Below are 20,819 nucleotides of genomic sequence, written 5' to 3'. Positions count from 1 at the left end.
GCTTGCTGCAGGCTTCCTGGAGCTGCTGCCTGAGTTCAGAGGCTAGGGACTCATACTGTTCTTTGTCTACACCAAGCTGGTGCTGGAGTTCGGCCTTTTCTGTCTGGGCTTGTGTGAGTTGCTCCTGCAGCTCTTCTAGGCTCTGGATGTAAAGTAACAAATACAGCATCTTGCTATTATGCAGTGACATAAAAATGTGTTAACATGAATTTATACACAAATCTGCATAATGTCTTAACCCCCTCCCTAACAAACAAACACACTTACAAGTGGGCACTTGGAACAGCCATACAAATACATAGTTCTCAGAAGGGCTCAAAATTCATCTTCCACCATCAATATTTTGAGAACGAAAGTGTGTAACAATTTCAACTGTAGTACACAACTTTTATTCTAGAAGAACCCTCCCCATTCAGCATTGCGGGAAGGTAGAACATTACATGATGATCGATTGTACTCCTTCAGTCATATTTCCCAACAGCTGCATTCAGTCAAGCATGGAATATTGATGGAGATTGCTGTGGGCCAATTTGCTGATTACCAATACTTGACAATAAAAAAGTAGAATTATCACTGAAGGTGATTAATACCCCCGCCCCTAGTGTTGCTTTATAGTATGTGATGTCATGAGGGCAATGACGTTAATACCAAGTTTGTGCATATGTCGAATTGGAAACAGAATAATTTTAGTTTACTGTACAATTACAGAGTTGACACTGAGTATAAAACTTACAGCAAATGGAAACATGCTTCCCCCCAGCATCACTACACTTAAAGACCATCATACACACCAAATTTGACCTTCATAGCTTGAATGGTTTATTTTGATACAAAAATGAGTGGTTACCATGGCAACACATTTTCCTTAAACTAACACATTGGTGTCTTGCAAAACTACACTTCTAGATCATGATACATACTAAATTTGACTTTAATTGCTTGAATGATGGAAAAGTTATTCAATCTGCAAGGTTTTGGTAAAATTGTGGTTACCATGGCAACGGTTTGTGTGACAAACACAAAAATTATGTGTTCCACATCTATACCTCAGGGCCATAATGCCTACCAAATTTGGTTTAAATTGCTTGAAAACTGTGGAAGAAGTTCACTCCACAGGATTAAAAAAAAAAATGTGGTTACCATGGCAACACATTGTCCGATACAAATACAAAGGACATTTTGCAAAACTACACTTAAAGAGCATCATACACACCAAATTTCACCTTCATAGATTAAATGGTTCAATTTGATACAAAAAGGAGTGGTTGCCATGGCAACACATTTTTTTCTTATATTAACACATTGGTGTCTTGCATAACTACACCTCCCGATCATCATACATACTAAATTTGACCTTAATTGCTTGAATGATGTGGAAGTTATTCAATCCACAAGGTTATGGTAAAATCATGGTTACCATAGCGACACTTTGTCCAACAAACACAAAAATGATGTGTTCCACATCTATGCCTCAAGGCCATAATGCCTACCAAATTTGATTTCAATTGCTTCAAAACTGTGGAAGTTGTTCACTCCACAAGATTTCGAAGAAAACATGCGGTTACCATGGCAATGCTTTGTCAAGTACAAACACAAAGAGTGTCTTGCACAACTACACCTATAGATCATCATAGATACCAATTTTGAAATTGATTGCTTAATACTATGGAAGTTATTCAATCCACAAGGTTTTGGTAAAATTATGGTTACCATCACAATGCATTGTCCGACAAACACAAAAAACATGTCTTGCACATCTATACCTCAATATCATCATTTACCCTAAGTTTCATTTAAATTGCTTCAAAACTGTAGGAGTAGTTCGCGACGCAAGATTTTGCAACAGACCGACCGACCGACCGCCTGCCCGCCCGACCAACATCACGATGATTCCTATATACCCCCTTCACACTATGTGTGGCGGGGGTATAATTACGTAGAAGTCACAACTGAGTAAGCTCTGAGATAGTGGACTTTCAACAAACCTTTTCAGCTAATATTTCACTTTTTCATTGTTACCAAACTGAAATGGTGTTATTACAGCATTATTTCACACATTTCTTATGCATATCTATGTATATATTTTGGAGCAATAATCAACAGTTCTGCAAGTATACCACAACTACCTTTTGGATTAATACACAGTATTGGGAAGCACTAGGACATCAATTCATCATTGCCCTAGACTTTCACAATTTTCTACCTCTTTGTCCTTCATCTCTGCTTCCAATAATTGCTGTGATGTCTCTATCTCTTGTTGTAAGTCAGCTAGTCTTGTCTCAACCTCCTTCAGTTTTTCCTGCTCCAACTCCAGTAGTTTCTGAAGGTCTTCTCTTTCCCCCAGCTTGCTGCAGGCTTCCTGGAGCTGCTGCCTGAGTTCAGAGGCTAGGGACTCATACTGCTCTTTGTCTACACCAAGCTGGTGTTGGAGTTCGGCTTTCTCTGTCTGGGCTTGTGTGAGTTGCTCCTGCAGCTCTTCTAGGTTCTGTGAGTGAAGGAACAAATACAACATCTTGTTATCATGTACTGATATGAAAGATTGATAACATAAATTTATGCACGAAGCTGCATAATGTCTTAACCCCCTCCCCAACAAACGCACACATATATACACATGCACACTTGAAACAATCAAAGAAGTCCATAAATGTAAATGGTAGAGTTGTATGAATCAATATCATGATAACATTTAATGGTACAGAATGAGATACTCCAATGAAATTTGCATCAAGAAATGACAGAGGTACTTTATTGATTATCTGTTCAGAAACTCCCAAAATTTGGTTTCACATAGTCATCTGTGTAATGAATATAATTGCAAACACTAAACATGAGGAATACAAAATGCCAAAATCTTGAAGAACAAACTAAAAATGCTGTTTGCCATGCCAAAGCTGCAAGATAAATATATGTATATATTTCTCTGCAATATATTTACCAAACTGCCTTCCATTGCTGCTGACAATAAGTCTTGCACAGTCTCCATCTCAGACTTCATGGTAGCCTGTCTGGCTTCAGACTCAGCCAGTTTCTCCTTGGATAACTCCACCTCTCTTCTCAGCTCCTCTACAACTGCCCCTGCCTCTTCGTTCTCCAGCTTGCTGTAGGATTCCTGGAGCTGCCGGCGAAGGTCAGCTGTCACCAACTCACTGCTCTCCCTGTCTGTGGTCAGTTGAAGTTTGAGGTTGGTCACCTCACCCTCGGCTTGCTGAAGTTTGACTTGCATCTCATCCTGTTTGACCAAAGACAGATGTTACTTGGATACTAGATATTTCATCATTCATAGCACAGGTTATATATTGTGAAAGGTAGGTCACAAGTTTCACCCGTTGAGGACAAGTCCCCAGTATACTTGGGCAGGTGTCTATGGGAAATGCGTGTTGCAGCAAAATTGGTCCGTCCTCAACGGGTTAAGCAAGTGCTTCTGAACCAGTGGGCTGCAGTCGAGAAGCTCTTGCAGGTGGGCCGAGATGTCTTCCCAAAATGAAAATGAAAAAAAAATTGTATTCAATCTACACATGCAACTGGATCTAAAAGAATCTGTGAAGTTAATTACATTTAGGTATAAACTCAAAAAATATTTGTTTTCTAAATATACCAGTTAATTCTGTTCAATGAAAAAACCCGTCATGTTTCACTTTTCCTTGAGATTTTGTAGTGTGTCCACAGACCTTTTCCATCCCTCTCCTTTTCCTTCTCTATTCTTCCCTGCTCCTTTTTCCTCGTTCTTCGTTGTCCAGTATCTGTCTGAGTGCATTTCCTCAAATTCTGTTGTTTCTGTGTATTGTGTTATTGTTGTTGTTGTTGTCGTCGTTATGTTTTTTTGTGGCCGATTGCATATCTTCCTTTCAGTTCAATTTTCCTGGCACACCTGGCCCCATAGTGTCTGTGCCACAAATGTGATATGTTATATAGTTTATACGTTTGCATCCTAAAATCCTAGTAAGTATTGTTCATAGTATCAACATCATTATATCAATGAGTAAAATGTACAATAGTATATAGAAGAATTTAAAATGAATATGTCTTATTGGTATAACAAATTGGTGCTGTTGTTGTTTTGTTCCAGTGTTCCACGTTTTACAAGCGTGGCTTTTTTAGTGGAACACTGTTTTCCATCATTGTGATTATTTACTATTTTTGTTGCCATGACAAAGTGCATTGTTTCTTTTTTACGACATCATTCGTGTATAATTTATATTGTATTGAAAAAAAAATCCTTTATCGGACGAGTGTAAGAGAAATGAAAAAAAAAAATTGTATCACTTTGGATTATGTCAACTTTTTCTTTTCTTTTCTTCGTGATGATGGAAATAAATAAACTATTGAACTATTGAACTATTGAACTATCTCAAAAAATGTTCCAGGGGCCAAAGTGGGCCTCGGGTTAAAAAATGGTTGAGAAGCGTAGGATTAAGCAATGCCTAAAACATCTCTGACTTTGAAAACGTAATGTTTAACAAGTATCAAGATGCATCTAGTGTAAGTTAATTTTGTTATTAAACTATCACACATATAAAATGCTGTACCAGTACTCCCAAATGATATATTTCTTGACCAAACTTCTTTCAGTAATATTTGAATACTAGCAGGCATTCTTTCTGGAATATTACTTGCATGATAACTTCATCTATCTTTGTACAGGAATGGTCAACTGAAAAGACTGTGGCTCAAAATGATATAGATTTTGACAACTAAAGATTTATCATTTCTGGGAGATTGGCATGTATGGACTTGTGGCAGTCATTGAATGTATCTTTATGGTGCTCACCTCAATATTTGCTATCTGTGCTTGCATGGATTCTTGCAAAGCTTCCATATCCTTCTGTACAGCAGCTAGTCTTGCTTCAGCTGTCGTCACTTTTTCCTGCTCCAGCTCCACCTGTTTACGTAACTCCTCTGTCATAGTTCCTTCTTCCTGATTAACGGATTTACTGCAAGCTTCCTGGAGTTGAACACGAAGTTCTGAGATCAGAGACTCATGCTGTTGTCTTTCCATACTCAGTTGAGTCTCCAACTCGGTCTTTTCATCCTGTAACTGGGCTAGCTGAGCTTGCATCTTGTCCTGGTATGAGTGATTAGTAAAGATATTACATCATCAATTGATAACATTTATACACCATTTATTCATGCCTCCTGAAACATCAGAGAAAACATCAAATAAAATTCCTTCGTTGTTTATCTTCAAAACGTATTCACAACAAAATTTTACATAAAATACTAAAGGTGCAACTACTGCTAATAATGATACTAATATGAAGAATTAATGTAGCACCTATGACAAAAAGTTTCTAAGCATTTTACAGATGAACATTGACAATTAACAAATGAAATAAACATATAAATCAACTATGAGTACAAATAATCCAAAAATTACATAATCATTGGCATTGTTCTTCAAATAAGTGGGTCTTGAGTTTCTTTATGAAAACAGTTTCTTACAAATATAAAACGTACACATAAATGTTTGATCCAGGAAGCATTTTATCAAAATTTCATGCTGTCTAATGACGATAAATCATCTTGGTTTCTAACTCATCTGAATCCACACTGAATAAAGCATACCCATGTACCACTGTATGGTAAACAAACAGAACAGAAACAAAATGAATGACCAAAATGAATAAGTTAACCATGCCTTATTTGATCCAGGAAGCATTTTATCAAAATTTCATGCTGTCTAATGATGATAAATCATCTTGGTTTATAACTCATCTGAATCCACACTGAATAAAGCATACCCATGTATCACTGTATGGTAAACAAACAGAAGAGAAACAAAATGAGTTACCAAAATGAATAAGTTAACCATGCCTTATCACAATACTCACCTCAAGGTCTTTCATTGCTGCCGCTGATGATTCCCGCAGAGCATCCATTTCCATCTGAAGAGCAGCTAGTCTCTCTGCAGACTCTGTTGTCTTCTCTTCTTGCTCCATCTCCACCACACCACCTGCCATCTCCTTCTCCACTAGCTCCTGGATCCTTTGCTGAAGCTCAGTGGTCAGCTCTCTCTCTCTGCACAGCTGGCCTTCAAGGTCTGCTCTGTCACACTGAGCTTGTGATAGATGGCCTTGCATCTTATCCTGTAGGTGGCAAAAGTGCAAAGAATGAAAGAAAGTACGATCCAGACTTCCCTCTGATAAGATTTGCAGTCGCTCAAACACTCTCATACACTTTTTCTTTCTTTCTTTCTTTTTATTTTGAGTATTTTGGCCAATGACTTGCATTAATGACCTTTGATCATAAGGCCCTAATCATCTAAGTATGGTCATGTTTGTTAAACAAACTAAATTTCCTCATGGATGGAGTGACTGCACAAATTACAACGAAGTAATATTCAATAAAATAAAGCACTGTAACCTGAAGGAAGTCTTGTGATGCACCAATTAACAAAACAAATGCAACTAATCTGTGAAGTTGAAACTTATGGCAGAGAGAACATACAAGCTATGAGGTCTTCAAATATTCTCACATCACTCACCTCCAAGTCTTTCAGCTCTGCTTTCAGGGAGGCTTGCAGTGACTCCATCTCCTCCTGTGTGGCTGCTAGTCTTATTGCAGACTCTCTCACTTTCTCCTGCTCCGCTTCCAGTAGTGATTGCAAATCCTCACTGACTGCCCCTCCCTCTGCCGATGGTTCTCCGTCGCTGCTCTCCTGGAGCTGCTGGCGAAGGTCAAAGGTCAGACTCCTCTCCTGGCTCAGCTGGCTCTCAACAGCATCCTTCTCCTTCTGGACTCGGTCCAGCTGGGCTCTTATGTCATCCTTGTAGTAGAGAAAATGTGACATATTAATATGTGTTTTACAAAAAGTGAGGAATGATTTGCGAAAAGCTGAATTACTCTGGAAAACTGCTGATTGATTGTCAGATTCATATCATGTTCAGGATTTACTTTTTTTTTCATCTTTAACAAATGTTGTTATATTTATTTTCTTGCAGCATTATGCCTTCACTTTATCTTAAGTCAACAGAACTATCACACATTGGCAAAGCAACCCCCCCCCCCCCCATACAACAATGAACAAACCCACAAACCCAGTGCATTTACTACTGTAACACAAAGCATATGGGGGATATAGCAATCACAAATTCTTCTGCGACAGGTACGTCAAATTGAATGCAGTGAAGACAAACTAATCTTCATAGAGCACCAGGACAACTTGGTACATCTTCATAAACATTTTCTTTGCCCATGTACCACATAGACAGTTACTCCATATTCCCAAAATGCTCTCTCAAATTAGCCAAAAGAGATATTATTGATAATAACAGACTTAAGTAGTGAACTTCAAGGGCTTGTATGCCTTGGGATGTAAAACTCACTCACCTCAATCTCTTTCATCTCTGCTTCACTCAGAGTCAAAAGTTCATGGAGCCTCTTAATCTCATGTCTAGACTGTGCCTGAGAAAATAAAGGCATGATTACAGAATAAGTCATTACATTCAGGTAGATCATTTTCTGATCTTTATATGTGCTATAAAAGAGAAAATCAACAGTGATTTGCTTACTGTATACAAAATTAAGACTTTCTGAAACTTTTGAATGAAAAACAGGTCAACCCATGAGACATGTAGTAGGGAATAGCTAAACAATTCATAATGCATACTTGAGCATTTTCAGCAGCTTATTATGCTGATGAAATGGATGATGGTACATGACCTATGTGCTTGCTTCATATTTGTTCTTGTTACATCTGTATCTATCTAATCATTTCTCAAGCACTCTGAACACAGAAAATAACACTTAATATTACTTTTAATCCACCTTCCTGTGGACACCAACCTGCCTAAACCTGTAACAATATCTGATTAATGAGCACATTCAAAACACAAAAGATGTGAAACTCATCTTGAAACTGAATGGAGCAGATTTTCTGACGAGGAGAAACTCAACTGTGACAACTAACAGCTCTGCATAGGATCATGACTTGTGAAGTGTGCATGGAATCATACCTCCTGTTCCTCAAAGTTTTGGGTCTGTCGAGTGACAAAGTCCTGCAGTCCAGACACTTCCTCTGACTTCTGACCAAGTTCCATCTTCACTGCTTCAAGTTCTGCTGCCCTGTTACACATAGGAAATGACCAATTTCTCATTCATGGCTTTGAAACAATTAGGATATGCAAACAAAAACAAAAATAAAATGACATAAGAATATTCACAGACTTATGCTTGATCAGCTGTCAGATTATAAATCTTCTGAAACCTCATCCCTAATACACATACCACTACGTTTGAAAGAAATGGTTCTCTGGCAAAAATATGAGTCTTCCATCCAACTACAGTCAACTCCACATAACTCAAATCCATTAGGACTGGAAAATAAGTTTTTCAAACTTAGGCAATGCTCAACTTTGGTGATGTAATCGACACACAATTTTCCAAATTTGGTCTGAGAATTTACTCTTATTTCAGCCCAAACTCTCTTGCAGAGTCCAGTGTATTCAGTTTCTAACATAAACAGCAACCTTTTCTAACATAAAAAGCACAAATGCTGCTTTACAAGTCATCAGAAAAACACCTACAAGGTGAATATAATGTGAGGATGATGTATGTCTTTATGGCTCTCAGTGAGTTTCCTAAACAAATTCCTTGTCCATTTGACAATCTTTTCCCAAAATATACAAGTGTCTATATTCTTACTTTTCTGTAGAAGATTCGAGCAGTGCGTCCATCTCGTCCTGTAGAGCAGCTAGTCTCACTTCAGACTCCCTCACTTTATCCTGTGCCTGGGAGTCATCGGTGGCACCCTCACCCTCTCTCTGTTCCAGTCTGGTGTAGGCTTCCTGGAGTTGGAGCCGGAGTTCAGAGATCAGAGACTCGCTGCGCTCCTTTTCAATGGTCATCTGGTGCTCCAAGTCTCCCTTATCACTCAGGGCTTGAGTGACCTCAGCTCTTATCTTTTCCTGACATCATCAAAACCATGGCAACATGACACCGATTACAATGCTGGTCTCGCATTTGTAGTATAGGCTAAATCAATGTTTGATCTGCCCTCCAACCACAATTGAAAATACATAATCTGCATAATCTCTTGCTGCTTTATACGTATGTGCATTGCTGAACTGCAAGTATATTGGCACAAGATATGTTGCATGAATATAAGTTTGTCATAAACACACACACACGCACACACACATGTATATATACAGCCCATACATAAGTTAACGCTGACATGGATTACCATTGTAAATTGCATCCTGTACTTATATCTATTTCTAGTCTGATAATCTTTATCTAACATGACATCAACAATTACTTGCCACCACAAAAAAAAATAGTAATAACAAGTTGCAGCTTTCAAATACATGTATATCTATTTCATTTTTGTGGGACGTTCTACAGAAATTCTGCTTCTACCATTTTCTCTGACATGCTTTTTTTCTCCATCTAACCATCACTCACCATACTTCACTAAAAATCATGACCTGTCAAATAGATTTGTTTTAATGAATACCTTGCAATAAAGCAATGTCAATGGCAACAGGCATAATCCCTGATTATTGATTGGTTGTTATCATATACCTGCTATAAAAGTGAGAGAGAGATCAGCCTTTTCAGTTTCAGCCATCAACTGTAGGCCAATATCAAACTGTAATTGCCAATTTACCTCTTGTTCCTTCAGCATAGAGCTCTCCAGTGTCATGAGTTCCTGTACCTTTCTGACTTCCTCTGACTTCTGGGAGAGTTCACACTTCACTGCATCAAATTCAGCTGACCTGAAACACAACCACGGGCATTATAGAGACAGATGAGTTATACTGATAAGTTCACATTTAGTTTTAGTGAAACTAGAGAAATTGTAACCATGTGCACTGTATTGGTTCCAACATCATTATCAAATCCATGGGCCATTTATCCTATACATGCGCAAAAGGCTATAGCAAATTGAAGGTAAAGATTTTTCATGGTTTACTTATATATAGAACACCAACACTTAATCTAAATGGGTTTGACAGGGACAGGAATTAAAGTCTTATGTACAGTGACAAATTTACCAATCGCATCTCACATTTAAACACTGAAATAAGTCAAGGTTCTTGCCTTGCCGCAGCCAGTTCTTGCAGTTTGTCCATTTCTTCCTTCATAGCAGCTAATTTTCTCTCGGACTCTGCCACCTTTTCTTTCTCTGCCTCCATCCCTTTCTGAAGGTCCTCTATGACTGTCCGTCCCTCCATGCCGGACAGCTTGTCGTAGGCTTCTTGCAGCTGCTGACGAAGTTCGGAGATCATGGACTTGTTGCGTTCTCTGTCCATGCTCAGCTGATACTCTACATCTGTCTTCTCATTCTGTGCTTGAGTGAGTTGGGCTTTCATCTTGTCCTGATATCAATAAAGATACAACCAACCTATGTCACTTGCTCTTCAAATCATTACTGGAGAACTACATCAAACATGGCATGCTCCCTTCATTCTTGTTAATGTGTCAGATACTGCACATTCTAACTCTTAAAGGGAACGTAAACCCAAAGAGCAATGTGGATTGAGTGAAAGCAGCAACATTGGTAGAACACATCAGTGAAAGTTTGAGGAAAATCGGGCAATCGATGCAAAAGTTATGAATTTTTAAAGTTTTGGTGTTGGAACCGCTGGATGAGGAGACTACAAGAGGTTATGACGTATGAGTGGACAACAGTACAAAGAAAATATAAAGGAAATTCAACAAAAATTCACTTTTCTAGCCTTATGAAAGGGCACTTGACTAACCGCTTTCAGAAAGCAGGGGGAATAATTGCTACCCTTAACATTATGTCAGTATCAAGTTGATGGAATTTGTAATTTTCATGAAAACTGAGTTTTTGTGGAATTTTCTTTATATTTTGTTTATATTGTTGTCCACTCATACGTCATAACCTCTAGTAGTCTCCTCATCCAGCGGTTCCAATACAAAAACTTTGAAAATTCATAACTTTTGCATCGATTGTCCGATTTTCTTCAAACTTTCACTGATGTGTTCTACTAATGTTGCCGCTTTCACTCAATCCACATTGCTTTTTGGGTTTGCGTTCCCTTTAAAAAAAGAAGAACATAGTGATGACAATACCATTTGGCATGGGTAATTTCCTCACATTTTCCAGTCAAATCTGGCTAACTAGGTGCACTTGAGCTACCATCAAATTCAAGTTCTGAAAATATGATATGATTCATAGATAGCAACCACCTGTTACTGTGACAAGTTATTAATTGTGGAACTGGTCAATAATCTGGGCCCCATTTCATAAAGGGTTGATATGATGACAAATCTTGCTGGAATGGCAATTGTCATGGTAATGACAAAAATCCAGCTTCCTGATTGGCTGTTGATGTGGATAGCTGCCATTCCAGCAAGTTAAGAGGTGCTATCTTATCATCTTTTATTTTATCCCAATGCCAGCTGTACATGACATCAGCTCAATAATGACACACTTGCCTCTATCTCTTTGCTTGCTTGTTCACCCAGGCTAATTAGTTGGTGCAACCTCTCAATTTCATGCTGGTACTGGATCTAAGAGGGAGAATATAAAAGGACAAAATAATATATTGGTTTCCATCACTAAGGAGACATTTTGGTCAACTGAGTATGAGAAAGGTGTCGACATTATACAGAGTATACATATTAGTAATGCCAATCAGATATTCCATTCTATTCCATTCATTGATTCTTACTTTCCAATCACTGACTAAACTTTTACCACGGTCCCATTTCATAAAACTTGTTATCAGTGACAACTGCCACATTTCTGAGACAAATTTGCTCTTAGCCAATCAGATGCAAGGATTCCAGTAGCTTATAACAACTATGACAACTTGTCACTGATAACAAGTTTTATGAAACGGGCCCAGGTCTTTGTATCACAATGTTTTTCTTCGACATAACATTTCTAGCTGGTGATACAATTCAATGTTCTGCACAAATACGTTGGGTATGTATCTTGTTCCAATCATATGTTTACGCCTTTTAACTGATACTACCTACAGTCATCTGATGAAATCTCAAGTGTTACCTCTTGATCCTTCTGGGTGGTTCCTTCCAGACGTGTGAACTCCTGAAGCTCAATGAACTCTTCCGTCTTTTGTTTGAGCTCAGACTTGGCTTGTGCCAGCTCCTCCTTCCTGCTCATAAAGAGACAGAATGTGAACAGGAACATTAAAAGCAAGGAAAAGTAGAAATTACGCGGTGCATAATATATGTCCCCGCCGGAAGTAACATTTAGTAGCAAAATGTACAATATACGTAAAAAAATCAAGGTCAAAGGTCAAAGAAGTCAATGGTCAAAATTCTGTGTAGAAGTTTTGAAGCCCTCACCTAGTGCCATCACATAAAGCAAACGGAAGCAAAATCGGGTTAGAAATGGCAAAGGAGTAGCATTTGTAGCCAATGTACAATATAGGTCAAAAATCAAGGTCAAAGGTCAAAGAAGTCAAAGGTCAAAATTCTGTGTAGAAGTTTTGAAGCCCTCACTTAGTGCCATCACATAAAGCAAACGGAGGTGAAATCGGGTTACAAATGGCAAAGGAGTAGCATTTTGTAGCAAAATGTACAATACAGGTCAAAAATCACTTAGGTCAAAGGTCAAAGAAGTCAAAGGTCAAAATTCTGTGTACAAGTTTTGAAGCTCTCACCTAGTGCCATCACATAAAGCAAACGGAATCGAAATCGGGTTAGAAATGGCGAAGGAGTAGCATTTTGTAGCCAATGTTCAATATAGGTCAAAAATCAAGGTCAAAGGTCAAAGAAGTCAACGGTCAAAATTCTGTGTAGAAATTTTGAAGCTCTCACCTAGTGCCATCACATAAAGCAAACGGAATCGAAATCGGGTTAGAAATGGCGAAGGAGTAGCATTTTGTAGCCAATGTACATACAATATACGCAAAAAATCAAGGTCAAAGGTCAAAGAAGTCAAAGGTCAAAATTCTGTGTAGAAGTTTTGAAGCCCTCACCTAGTGCCATCACATAAAGCAAACGGAGGCGAAATCGGGTTACAAATGGCGAAGGAGTAGCATTTTGTAGCAAAATGTACAATACAGGTCAAAAATCACTTAGGTCAAAGGTCAAAGAAGTCAAAGGTCAAAATTCTGTGTACAAGTTTTGAAGCTCTCACCTAGTGCCATCACATAAAGGAAACGGAATCAAAATCGGGTTAGAAATGGCGAAGGAGTAGCATTTTGTAGCCAATGTCCAATATAGGTCAAAAATCAAGGTCAAAGGTCAAAGAAATCAAAGGTCAAAATTCTGTGTACAAGTTTTGAAGCCCTCACCTAGTGCCATCACATAAAGCAAACAGAAGTGAAATCGGGTTAGAAATGGCGACGGAGTAGCATTTTGTAGCAAAATGTACTATACAGGTCAAAAATCAAGGTCAAAGGTCAAAGAAGTCAACAGTCAAAATTCTGTGTACAAATTTTGAAGCTCTCACCTAGTGCCATCACATAAAGCAAACGGAATCGAAATCGGGTTAGAAATGGCGAAGGAGTAGCATTTTGTAGCCAATGTACAATATACGTAAAAAATCAAGGTCAAAGGTCAAAGAAGTCAAAGGTCAAAATTCTGTGTAGAAGTTTTGAAGCTCTCACCTAGTGCCATCACATAAAGCAAACGGAATCGAAATCGGGTTATAAATGACGAAGGAGTAGCATTTTGTAGCAAAATGTACAATACAGGTAAAAAATCAAGGTCAAAGGTCAAAGAAGTCAATGGTCAAAATTCTGTGTTGAAGTTTTGAAGCTCTCACCTAGTGCCATCACATAAAGCAAACAGAATCGAAATCGGGTTAGAAATGGCGAAGGAGTAGCATTTTGTAGCCAATGTACAATAGAGGTCAAAAATCAAGGTCAAAGGTCAAAGAAGTCAAAGGTCAAAATTCTGTGTACAAGTTTTGAAGCCCTCACCTAGTGCCATCACATAAAGCAAACGGAATCAAAATCGGGTTAGAAATGGCGAAGGAGTAGCATTTTGAAGCAAAATGTACAATATAGGTCAACGGTCAAGGTCAAAGGTCACAACTGAAATTCTGTGTAGAAGTTTCAAAGCTCCCATGTAGTGCTCAAAATTGGTTCATAAATGGAAGAGAAGTAGCAAATTGAACATTTTGATCACACACAGACGCACACACAGACGGACGGACGGACACACGGACACACACACGTACGGAGCCCGTTTCATAGTCCCCTGCTCGAACTCGTTCGGCGGGGACCAAAAAATGTATTAATCAATGCCTTTCAAGAAATTAAAGCAAAGTATTATCATATCTGGTGCATCATCATGTAACCCATATGAAGTCAGAGATCATTAACAGAAGAAAATATGCATGAAGTTGGCTTTGGCACTATGACCTTTACAGTTTTCTAACTTTTAATTCTTTTCTAAAATATATTTCTTGTAATGAAGAAGGACAAATGCCCCAAATGTATCAATTTAGAGCTTAGCATATGACAAATTCATATCTGCCAAAAAACAAAGACTATTTTGTCAAAAGTATGCCACTTTCATGATGATGCATCACACAACATAAGCATGCAATGCATCAGAGGGAAATGTGATGGAATGGACGATATGGCAGTGTCACTTTTAGGTCAAGCTCCTTTATAATGTTACTCACAGTTTGTTGATATCGGCCGAAAGTACATCATTGTCCTCAAACTCAATGGTTTCTCGAGACTCCAGCCTCTCTTGCAGCTGCTCCTTCTCCTTCTGGGTTGTCTCCAGGGCAGTCAGTGCCTCCAGCAGCTGCTGCTCAGATTGGGACACTGCAGCCTGCCAGAAGCCATGTGAGGAAGCATGTATTAAAATCTATGCCCTATGATGACACTTTTACCATCACTGTGATACATTCCTCCACTTTAGCTGCTGCCTGCTGGAGTTCTCATGAACTCTTTTTTTTCTTAACACTCTTCAGCCACAATTACTTCAAGTAGTCTGTGAGAATCAATGGTTCTTACACTTTGTTAGTAAAATACAGGTAACAGAAATGAACAATTGTACTACTCCCCTCCCCCCCCCCCCCCTCACACACACTTGCCATGTCTCTATGAATAACATGACCTGAGACACCTGTGACAATTTTGTCTGTAATTGGTCAAAATGTCTACACTTAGTAGATATCGTACTGTTGATAAAACTGTTTTTCGGTAGCACACACGACAAAGTACTTGTGAACTTCTTTTCTAATTGGGTGTGTCAGATTATATTCAAAGCTCAAAGCAGATATTGAACAGAAGTCATTAACGTAAGACGAATTGATACTTTTGCATGGTTTTATTACAATGTTTTCTTTTTTTCTTTCATGCTGCAGTCTTTGCACCACCAACCTACCCATTATTCCACTTTTTACTCAGTATAGGGTGGTAAAAATGGAACAAATATCCCTTCTTTGATGTCTCTAACACCTCTTTTCCCTGAAAGTTCAAATAGAAATCTGACATAAAAGATAGTACCTTCATTTCATTGATTTCTGAATCTTTGCTAATGAGTTCGCTCATGGCATCATCAAAGGCTTGCTGGAGATCCTCATCTTCTTCTGACTTGGCTTCTGGAGTTGCAGCTTCAACAGGCTAAACAAACACAAACACACACACAATGAGGCATACTAACATCAAAATTTTTTCAAGAATGCAATAATGTGTGATATAGAATGTGATTAAAATTTTCTGAGTGATATGATACAGCATCTGATTTCCTTTCATTCGTCTTTTCAGGAAAAAGAAATAAGAATGCAAGCATGGAGTAGTATCTGAAAGAACTTCAAAGAGAAGGTCTTGAATAGCTCAGGTGTACTGATGCCATACACAATTGCCAAATAATTCATTGGAGATGCAAGTAAAATGAAGCACGCACTCACACACACACACACACACACACTTTTTTTTGTTTTATGATATTCTTTATTTGAGTTCCATTCAATATCAAATCCATATTAACAATAAAATCAATATTACCAACAACAAAAACTTATGCTGCTGAATCATTTTTCAAGTACATTATATTTGAGAGGTTTTTTTTCCAAATCATACTATGTTTTTATAAGAAAAATGACATGAAATTCTGCATAACTCTCAGAAAAAGCTATTTTGATCAGCCCATCCAAATGTGCCTTACTACACACATACCCAAAAAGAATTGTGCTACTAAATCATTTTTTTAAACATAACTTCCTTTTCTTTTCCTTTTATTTGCAGAGCACACGCCATATACATAAATATATCAGATGAAGTATAACTCTTAAAAGTGAAAAAATGTCTTGATCAACTTGATCAGATTACTCAATATCCGCTTCATTACCAAAATTATCTTACCCTCTCTTGAGAATACAGCATTTCCCAAAACTTGTCGTACAAAAAGCATGCTTAAATTAACCGAACAAAACTCATCATTTTTATTCAACCTATCAACCTACGCCCTCCCCCCGTACAAAACAAAATAACCATATGTGTATATTATCAAAACAAACCATATTCCTGCCTAACCCCTTAACCATTACTCTATTACCTAACTACATCTACCTAACCCCGACCATCCCCACTTACTTCCCCACTAACATACTCCCCCCCCCCCCCCTTTCCTGGTAACTTTCCCTCAACACACACACCCATATATACACAAAACATCAACAAAAAACAAAAACAAACATACCCACAAGTGCGCACTCACAAACACCAACACTTGCACACCAATCACACTACATACATGTGGTATCATGGTTACCTGTTTCCTAGACAGTTAAACACACACCAAAAACCAAAGTTAACTAAACGTTTGACATGGGAAAGAAAGAAAAAAAAAAGTGACCACCATAATGCTGATGCATACTGATTCCTAAGCATTAATATGACACAAACCGAAACTGACCATACATCTGACGTGGGGGAAGAAAGATAAAAAAAAAAAAAACAACATATATAATTCATACTATCAATGTGGGCACCTATCCCCAGCCAACAATGAGGATAAATCAATGAGAAAAAAAACAAAAAACAAAAAACACTCTCTATGAAAGTTTAAACTGCTCCCATTTTTGCAAATGAAACCCAAACTTACCTGCTTTCACCGCAACGTTCTTTTCCTCCTCTATCAATTCCGAAACAAATTTCTTTATCTTTGACCTCTTGGGTAGCTTATTTTGTTCTCTTGACCGAAATATTACAATTTTCATCAAAATTATCAAAGCATTCACACATTTGATTCGATTTGAACTACCCCATAAACCCAAGAAAATATCTCTCCATTCGAATCCTTCTAACTCAACTAAATCATAATACTCAGTAAGAAACTGCCATATCGGCTTTACTTTCACACTATCAAAAAATATATGTGAATAAGTTTCCCTTTCCATTTCACAATAAGAACACAGATTATCATTCACAAAACCGAACTTGAACAAATGTTCCCTTGTATATATCACCCCATGTAACAACTTAAATTGAAATTCCCTATGTTTACTAAGTAAAGTCGTACTTCTAGGTCTAATAAATAAATTTCTAATTTCCTTATCACTGAAATCATACTTCACTTCACCATATCACACACACACACACACACACACACACACACACACACACACACACACAAAGGAGCTTACAATCATGTAAAGGCTATAGTAATGAACCCTTCTGGGTCACATGTGCAGACATAAGGATCAATGCCAGAACATCATGACATTCCAATAAATAATTTGTCCTCTTTGACTTACATCTGTTTGGCTGGCTGCATCCCTAGAGTACTCCTCAGACATAAATTTCTCCACATCTTCAGCAAAGCGAACATTAGCCCTCCTCCGCTTTGGCTTGGACGGTTGCCCAAGGTCAAGGTCAAAAGGATCAATGTCAACACCTTCACTGGACGACAGTATTTCATGCCGAAAATTGTGGGAGGCTTCTTCGTTGAATTCTGCATTAAGAAAGAATGTTTAGCCAATCCATTAGTCACTTTATTGACTGTTGCCACTGAAAAACAACCAATGTCGTTTACTAAATATTATTGCACAGGTAAGGTATTCTTGCAAATTGGCATTAGACTTCTCAGGGGAAAATTCTGATCATTGCTGTGTTCAGGATAAAGTAATACAAAAGTCACAATAGTCTATCAAAACATTATGACGTATTCACTTTTTCCATTCAAAAAGGTGAGAGTAAAGAAATTACAAAAGTTGCGATAAACAAACACTCATTAACAAGTTAGTAAAAACAGGTTCAAGCTGAAGCAGTTAAGGAGGGCTGCAACATAAGAATAAAAGAGTGAGTAATATCATAACAGCAAAAAGCACTACATTTAACCCTATTCCGACTGGGGGGGCCCAAACCCCCTCCCCCCTCGACGTTTTTATTCGTGATTATTCCATTATTCCGCAACACGTGATGCTCTCGCCGCGACATTTATGACTTTTTTCTTTCAAGTATCGCGTAACTTTTAAGACCAAATTTGTCGCTCCCGGGCATACCATTTTGAAGCCACGCCCCTTTGAAAAAAATCCGTCGACCCAAAAATTGCTCAAAAACATGATTATGTGTAATGTAAATCATATAAATTCATATAAATTCATATAAAAATGAATATTTTTACTTTCAATGGCTGATAATGATTTATTTTAGCCTAATAATGCATTAAAAAGTTTCTGCGACAAATTTTGATGAAAAACAAAAACAAAAAGGAAAAACAAAGGAATACATAAGAAATTCAATAAACAATAAAATACATAAGAAATAATCATGAAGCCAAATTTTTGCTTCAATATTATTGTTGAGGATATTGAAAAGAATATGTTCACCAAAAATTAGAAGTCTTGGAGCTTTATTTTTTTATTTATAAGCCAAAAGATCGAGCGATCCACCACCGAGATCTGAAGGGGAGGCCAAAAAGCCCCCCCCCCCCCCCCCCCCCCTTGTGGTTTCAAGTCCCTCAAAATACCCGGCGGGATTAGGGTTAACAGACACAGGAGATAAGTTATTAAAAAAACCACACAGAACAAAGGCAATTTCAAGCTTCAGTGTTCATGGATAAGTTGCATATTATCTTTAGTCATGCCAGCCCTTAACTTGGTAACCATCAAAGAGCTGCTGCTCATGAGAAACTGACAATCCCCTAAAGTATTTTGTATTTAGATGCAGGCCATAAGAGTAGCTTCTACTTGGAGGGTTTGATGGGAAATCATTCTGGTGTGATGAAAACATATATGATTTTGATTGTGAGTTTCGTTCACCAAAATATAACAGGTAATGAAACCCTAAATTTTGAAATCAGAAATGATGGTGACTTGAGGACGACTTTGTTTCCTTCAACCAAACTACTGCATGCATCTAATGCTAACATGAGCTCTACTACAGCAAATAAATATCAAATCAAGGTAGGATTGCAAAGCACATAAACAGTAGACATTATATACTACATTGCAGCACATCAAACAAGACATATTCTCCAGAACACTTGGCATTCACATTAGCACAACAAAGGAATTTGGTAAAAGCAAGTGACATACAGATTATGCTTACCAATAATGCAATTGACCAGCACGACATGAAATGACAGCAAGGAGAAATATAATTCATATTTGATAAGAATCATGTGAACCATAATTAAAACTACAGTTGTGAGGATCAAAATGTCAATGGAAACAAATTATGTGCAGGTAAACAAAAAAGAATGGCCAACTGGTACATTACCAAGAATTATTACCCTGTGCTATGCGCAAAGCAGTACAGTATGTGAGCAAGAACACTCCTAACATTTAGGGTCAAGCAAGAACCTCCATGCAATGACCACCTTAAAACCATACTCCGCTGGCCTAATTGTTCAAAATTAAAGGTCCTGTTTACCTTTGGGAGCAGTGATTTCAAAAATGTTAAAGATATCACATTTGATGAATATGTGTAGGCCTGTCGTGTCACAAAACATCCTACCATATAAGATTTTCGCAATAAAGCCTAAAATATAAGGAGATATCAGTGTTTATCTCAATAAACTGTAACTGTAGACGGTTCAGTCTGGAAACATTCTTATTATAACTATTGTTCACATTTTGTTTATCTCACAATATCTAACATCGATTATACAGATTCAAATTTTTACAGTGGTTGTTTCTATCCCTGACTCACATTTTAGAACTATTTTAAAGCACTAATGCTGTGTGTTTTATTTCATCTGCAAATGGTAAATTATGCCTTTAACCTCAATACCCTGTAACTTAAATTCTTCTTGAGTGTACAAGAACATCAATACTTTGCATCTTCCAAGTAATATTATGACAGTCAAATTAAAAAAATTGTGCTCAAATATCAGCTAGCTGTCTAGGGACCTTGAAGATCAACAGGTACTGCCAGGGAATGACTTTGTGTTTGCTGTATGACAGGTAGACCACTCAAAAATATATTTCACAATTCAGGTTTTTCATTACAGGAGTCTGCACCAACCTGGCAAAAAAATTGCAAATACATGTCCTTTTGCAAAAAGACATTTGTGTATTTTTTTTTTTTTTTTTGCCAGGTTGATGCTCTGTAATGAAACATAAATCAATGCAATTATGCAAAGGTATTACTACTATTACAATAACTTACAGCTACTGTGCATTTGTGCCTGAGCTGCAATGGATGCTTGCTTTGAAGTAGTATCTGTTAATGTCACGTTGCTCAAAATTCCATGACATTAAAAAGTATGTGAGTAATGAGTGTAATTGTACTCATTCAAATAACCCTTCTATGAGTTGTAATTTCGCATTTCTAATATCTGGAAAGAAAGTAATGAGGTCCACAATTAGTAGTTGACAGAAATATATAGTTTTCAAACCATAATTCAGAAGGTTGACTTTGAACTTCGTTCATCGCCATGTCAAATCGCAAGGTTATGTAGTGGAG

The 20,819-nt window shown here is 37.7% G+C and overlaps 1 protein-coding gene across 1 annotated transcript in view; it reads right to left on the bottom strand.

Moving 5' to 3' along the window:
- LOC139710504 (uncharacterized) overlaps positions 1-20,819 on the bottom strand; it is a 36,613-nt gene that overhangs the window by 11,896 nt on the left and 3,898 nt on the right. Inside the window, exons 6-21 of the mRNA XM_071622434.1 lie at positions 17,666-17,862; positions 15,414-15,530; positions 14,579-14,733; positions 11,984-12,092; positions 11,410-11,484; positions 10,045-10,322; positions 9,611-9,719; positions 8,644-8,906; positions 7,956-8,064; positions 7,330-7,404; positions 6,485-6,766; positions 5,832-6,086; positions 4,772-5,065; positions 2,939-3,232; positions 2,204-2,485; positions 1-142 (exon numbers count right to left, since the gene is read on the bottom strand). The exon at positions 1-142 is cut by the window's left edge and continues 140 nt beyond it. Coding sequence (XP_071478535.1) covers positions 1-142; positions 2,204-2,485; positions 2,939-3,232; positions 4,772-5,065; positions 5,832-6,086; positions 6,485-6,766; positions 7,330-7,404; positions 7,956-8,064; positions 8,644-8,906; positions 9,611-9,719; positions 10,045-10,322; positions 11,410-11,484; positions 11,984-12,092; positions 14,579-14,733; positions 15,414-15,530; positions 17,666-17,862 — 3,036 coding nt within the window. The remainder of the gene's footprint in view (positions 143-2,203; positions 2,486-2,938; positions 3,233-4,771; positions 5,066-5,831; positions 6,087-6,484; positions 6,767-7,329; positions 7,405-7,955; positions 8,065-8,643; positions 8,907-9,610; positions 9,720-10,044; positions 10,323-11,409; positions 11,485-11,983; positions 12,093-14,578; positions 14,734-15,413; positions 15,531-17,665; positions 17,863-20,819) is intronic.

Source organism: Diadema antillarum, unplaced genomic scaffold, assembly GCF_040938485.1.
Source record: "Diadema antillarum isolate AM-2024a unplaced genomic scaffold, OU_Dant_1.0 seq00001536_RagTag, whole genome shotgun sequence".
Taxonomy (NCBI): Eukaryota; Metazoa; Echinodermata; class Echinoidea; order Diadematoida; family Diadematidae; genus Diadema; species Diadema antillarum.
The sequence above is the reverse complement of the archived record's forward strand: the minus strand, read 5'-3'. Positions and strand labels throughout refer to the sequence as shown.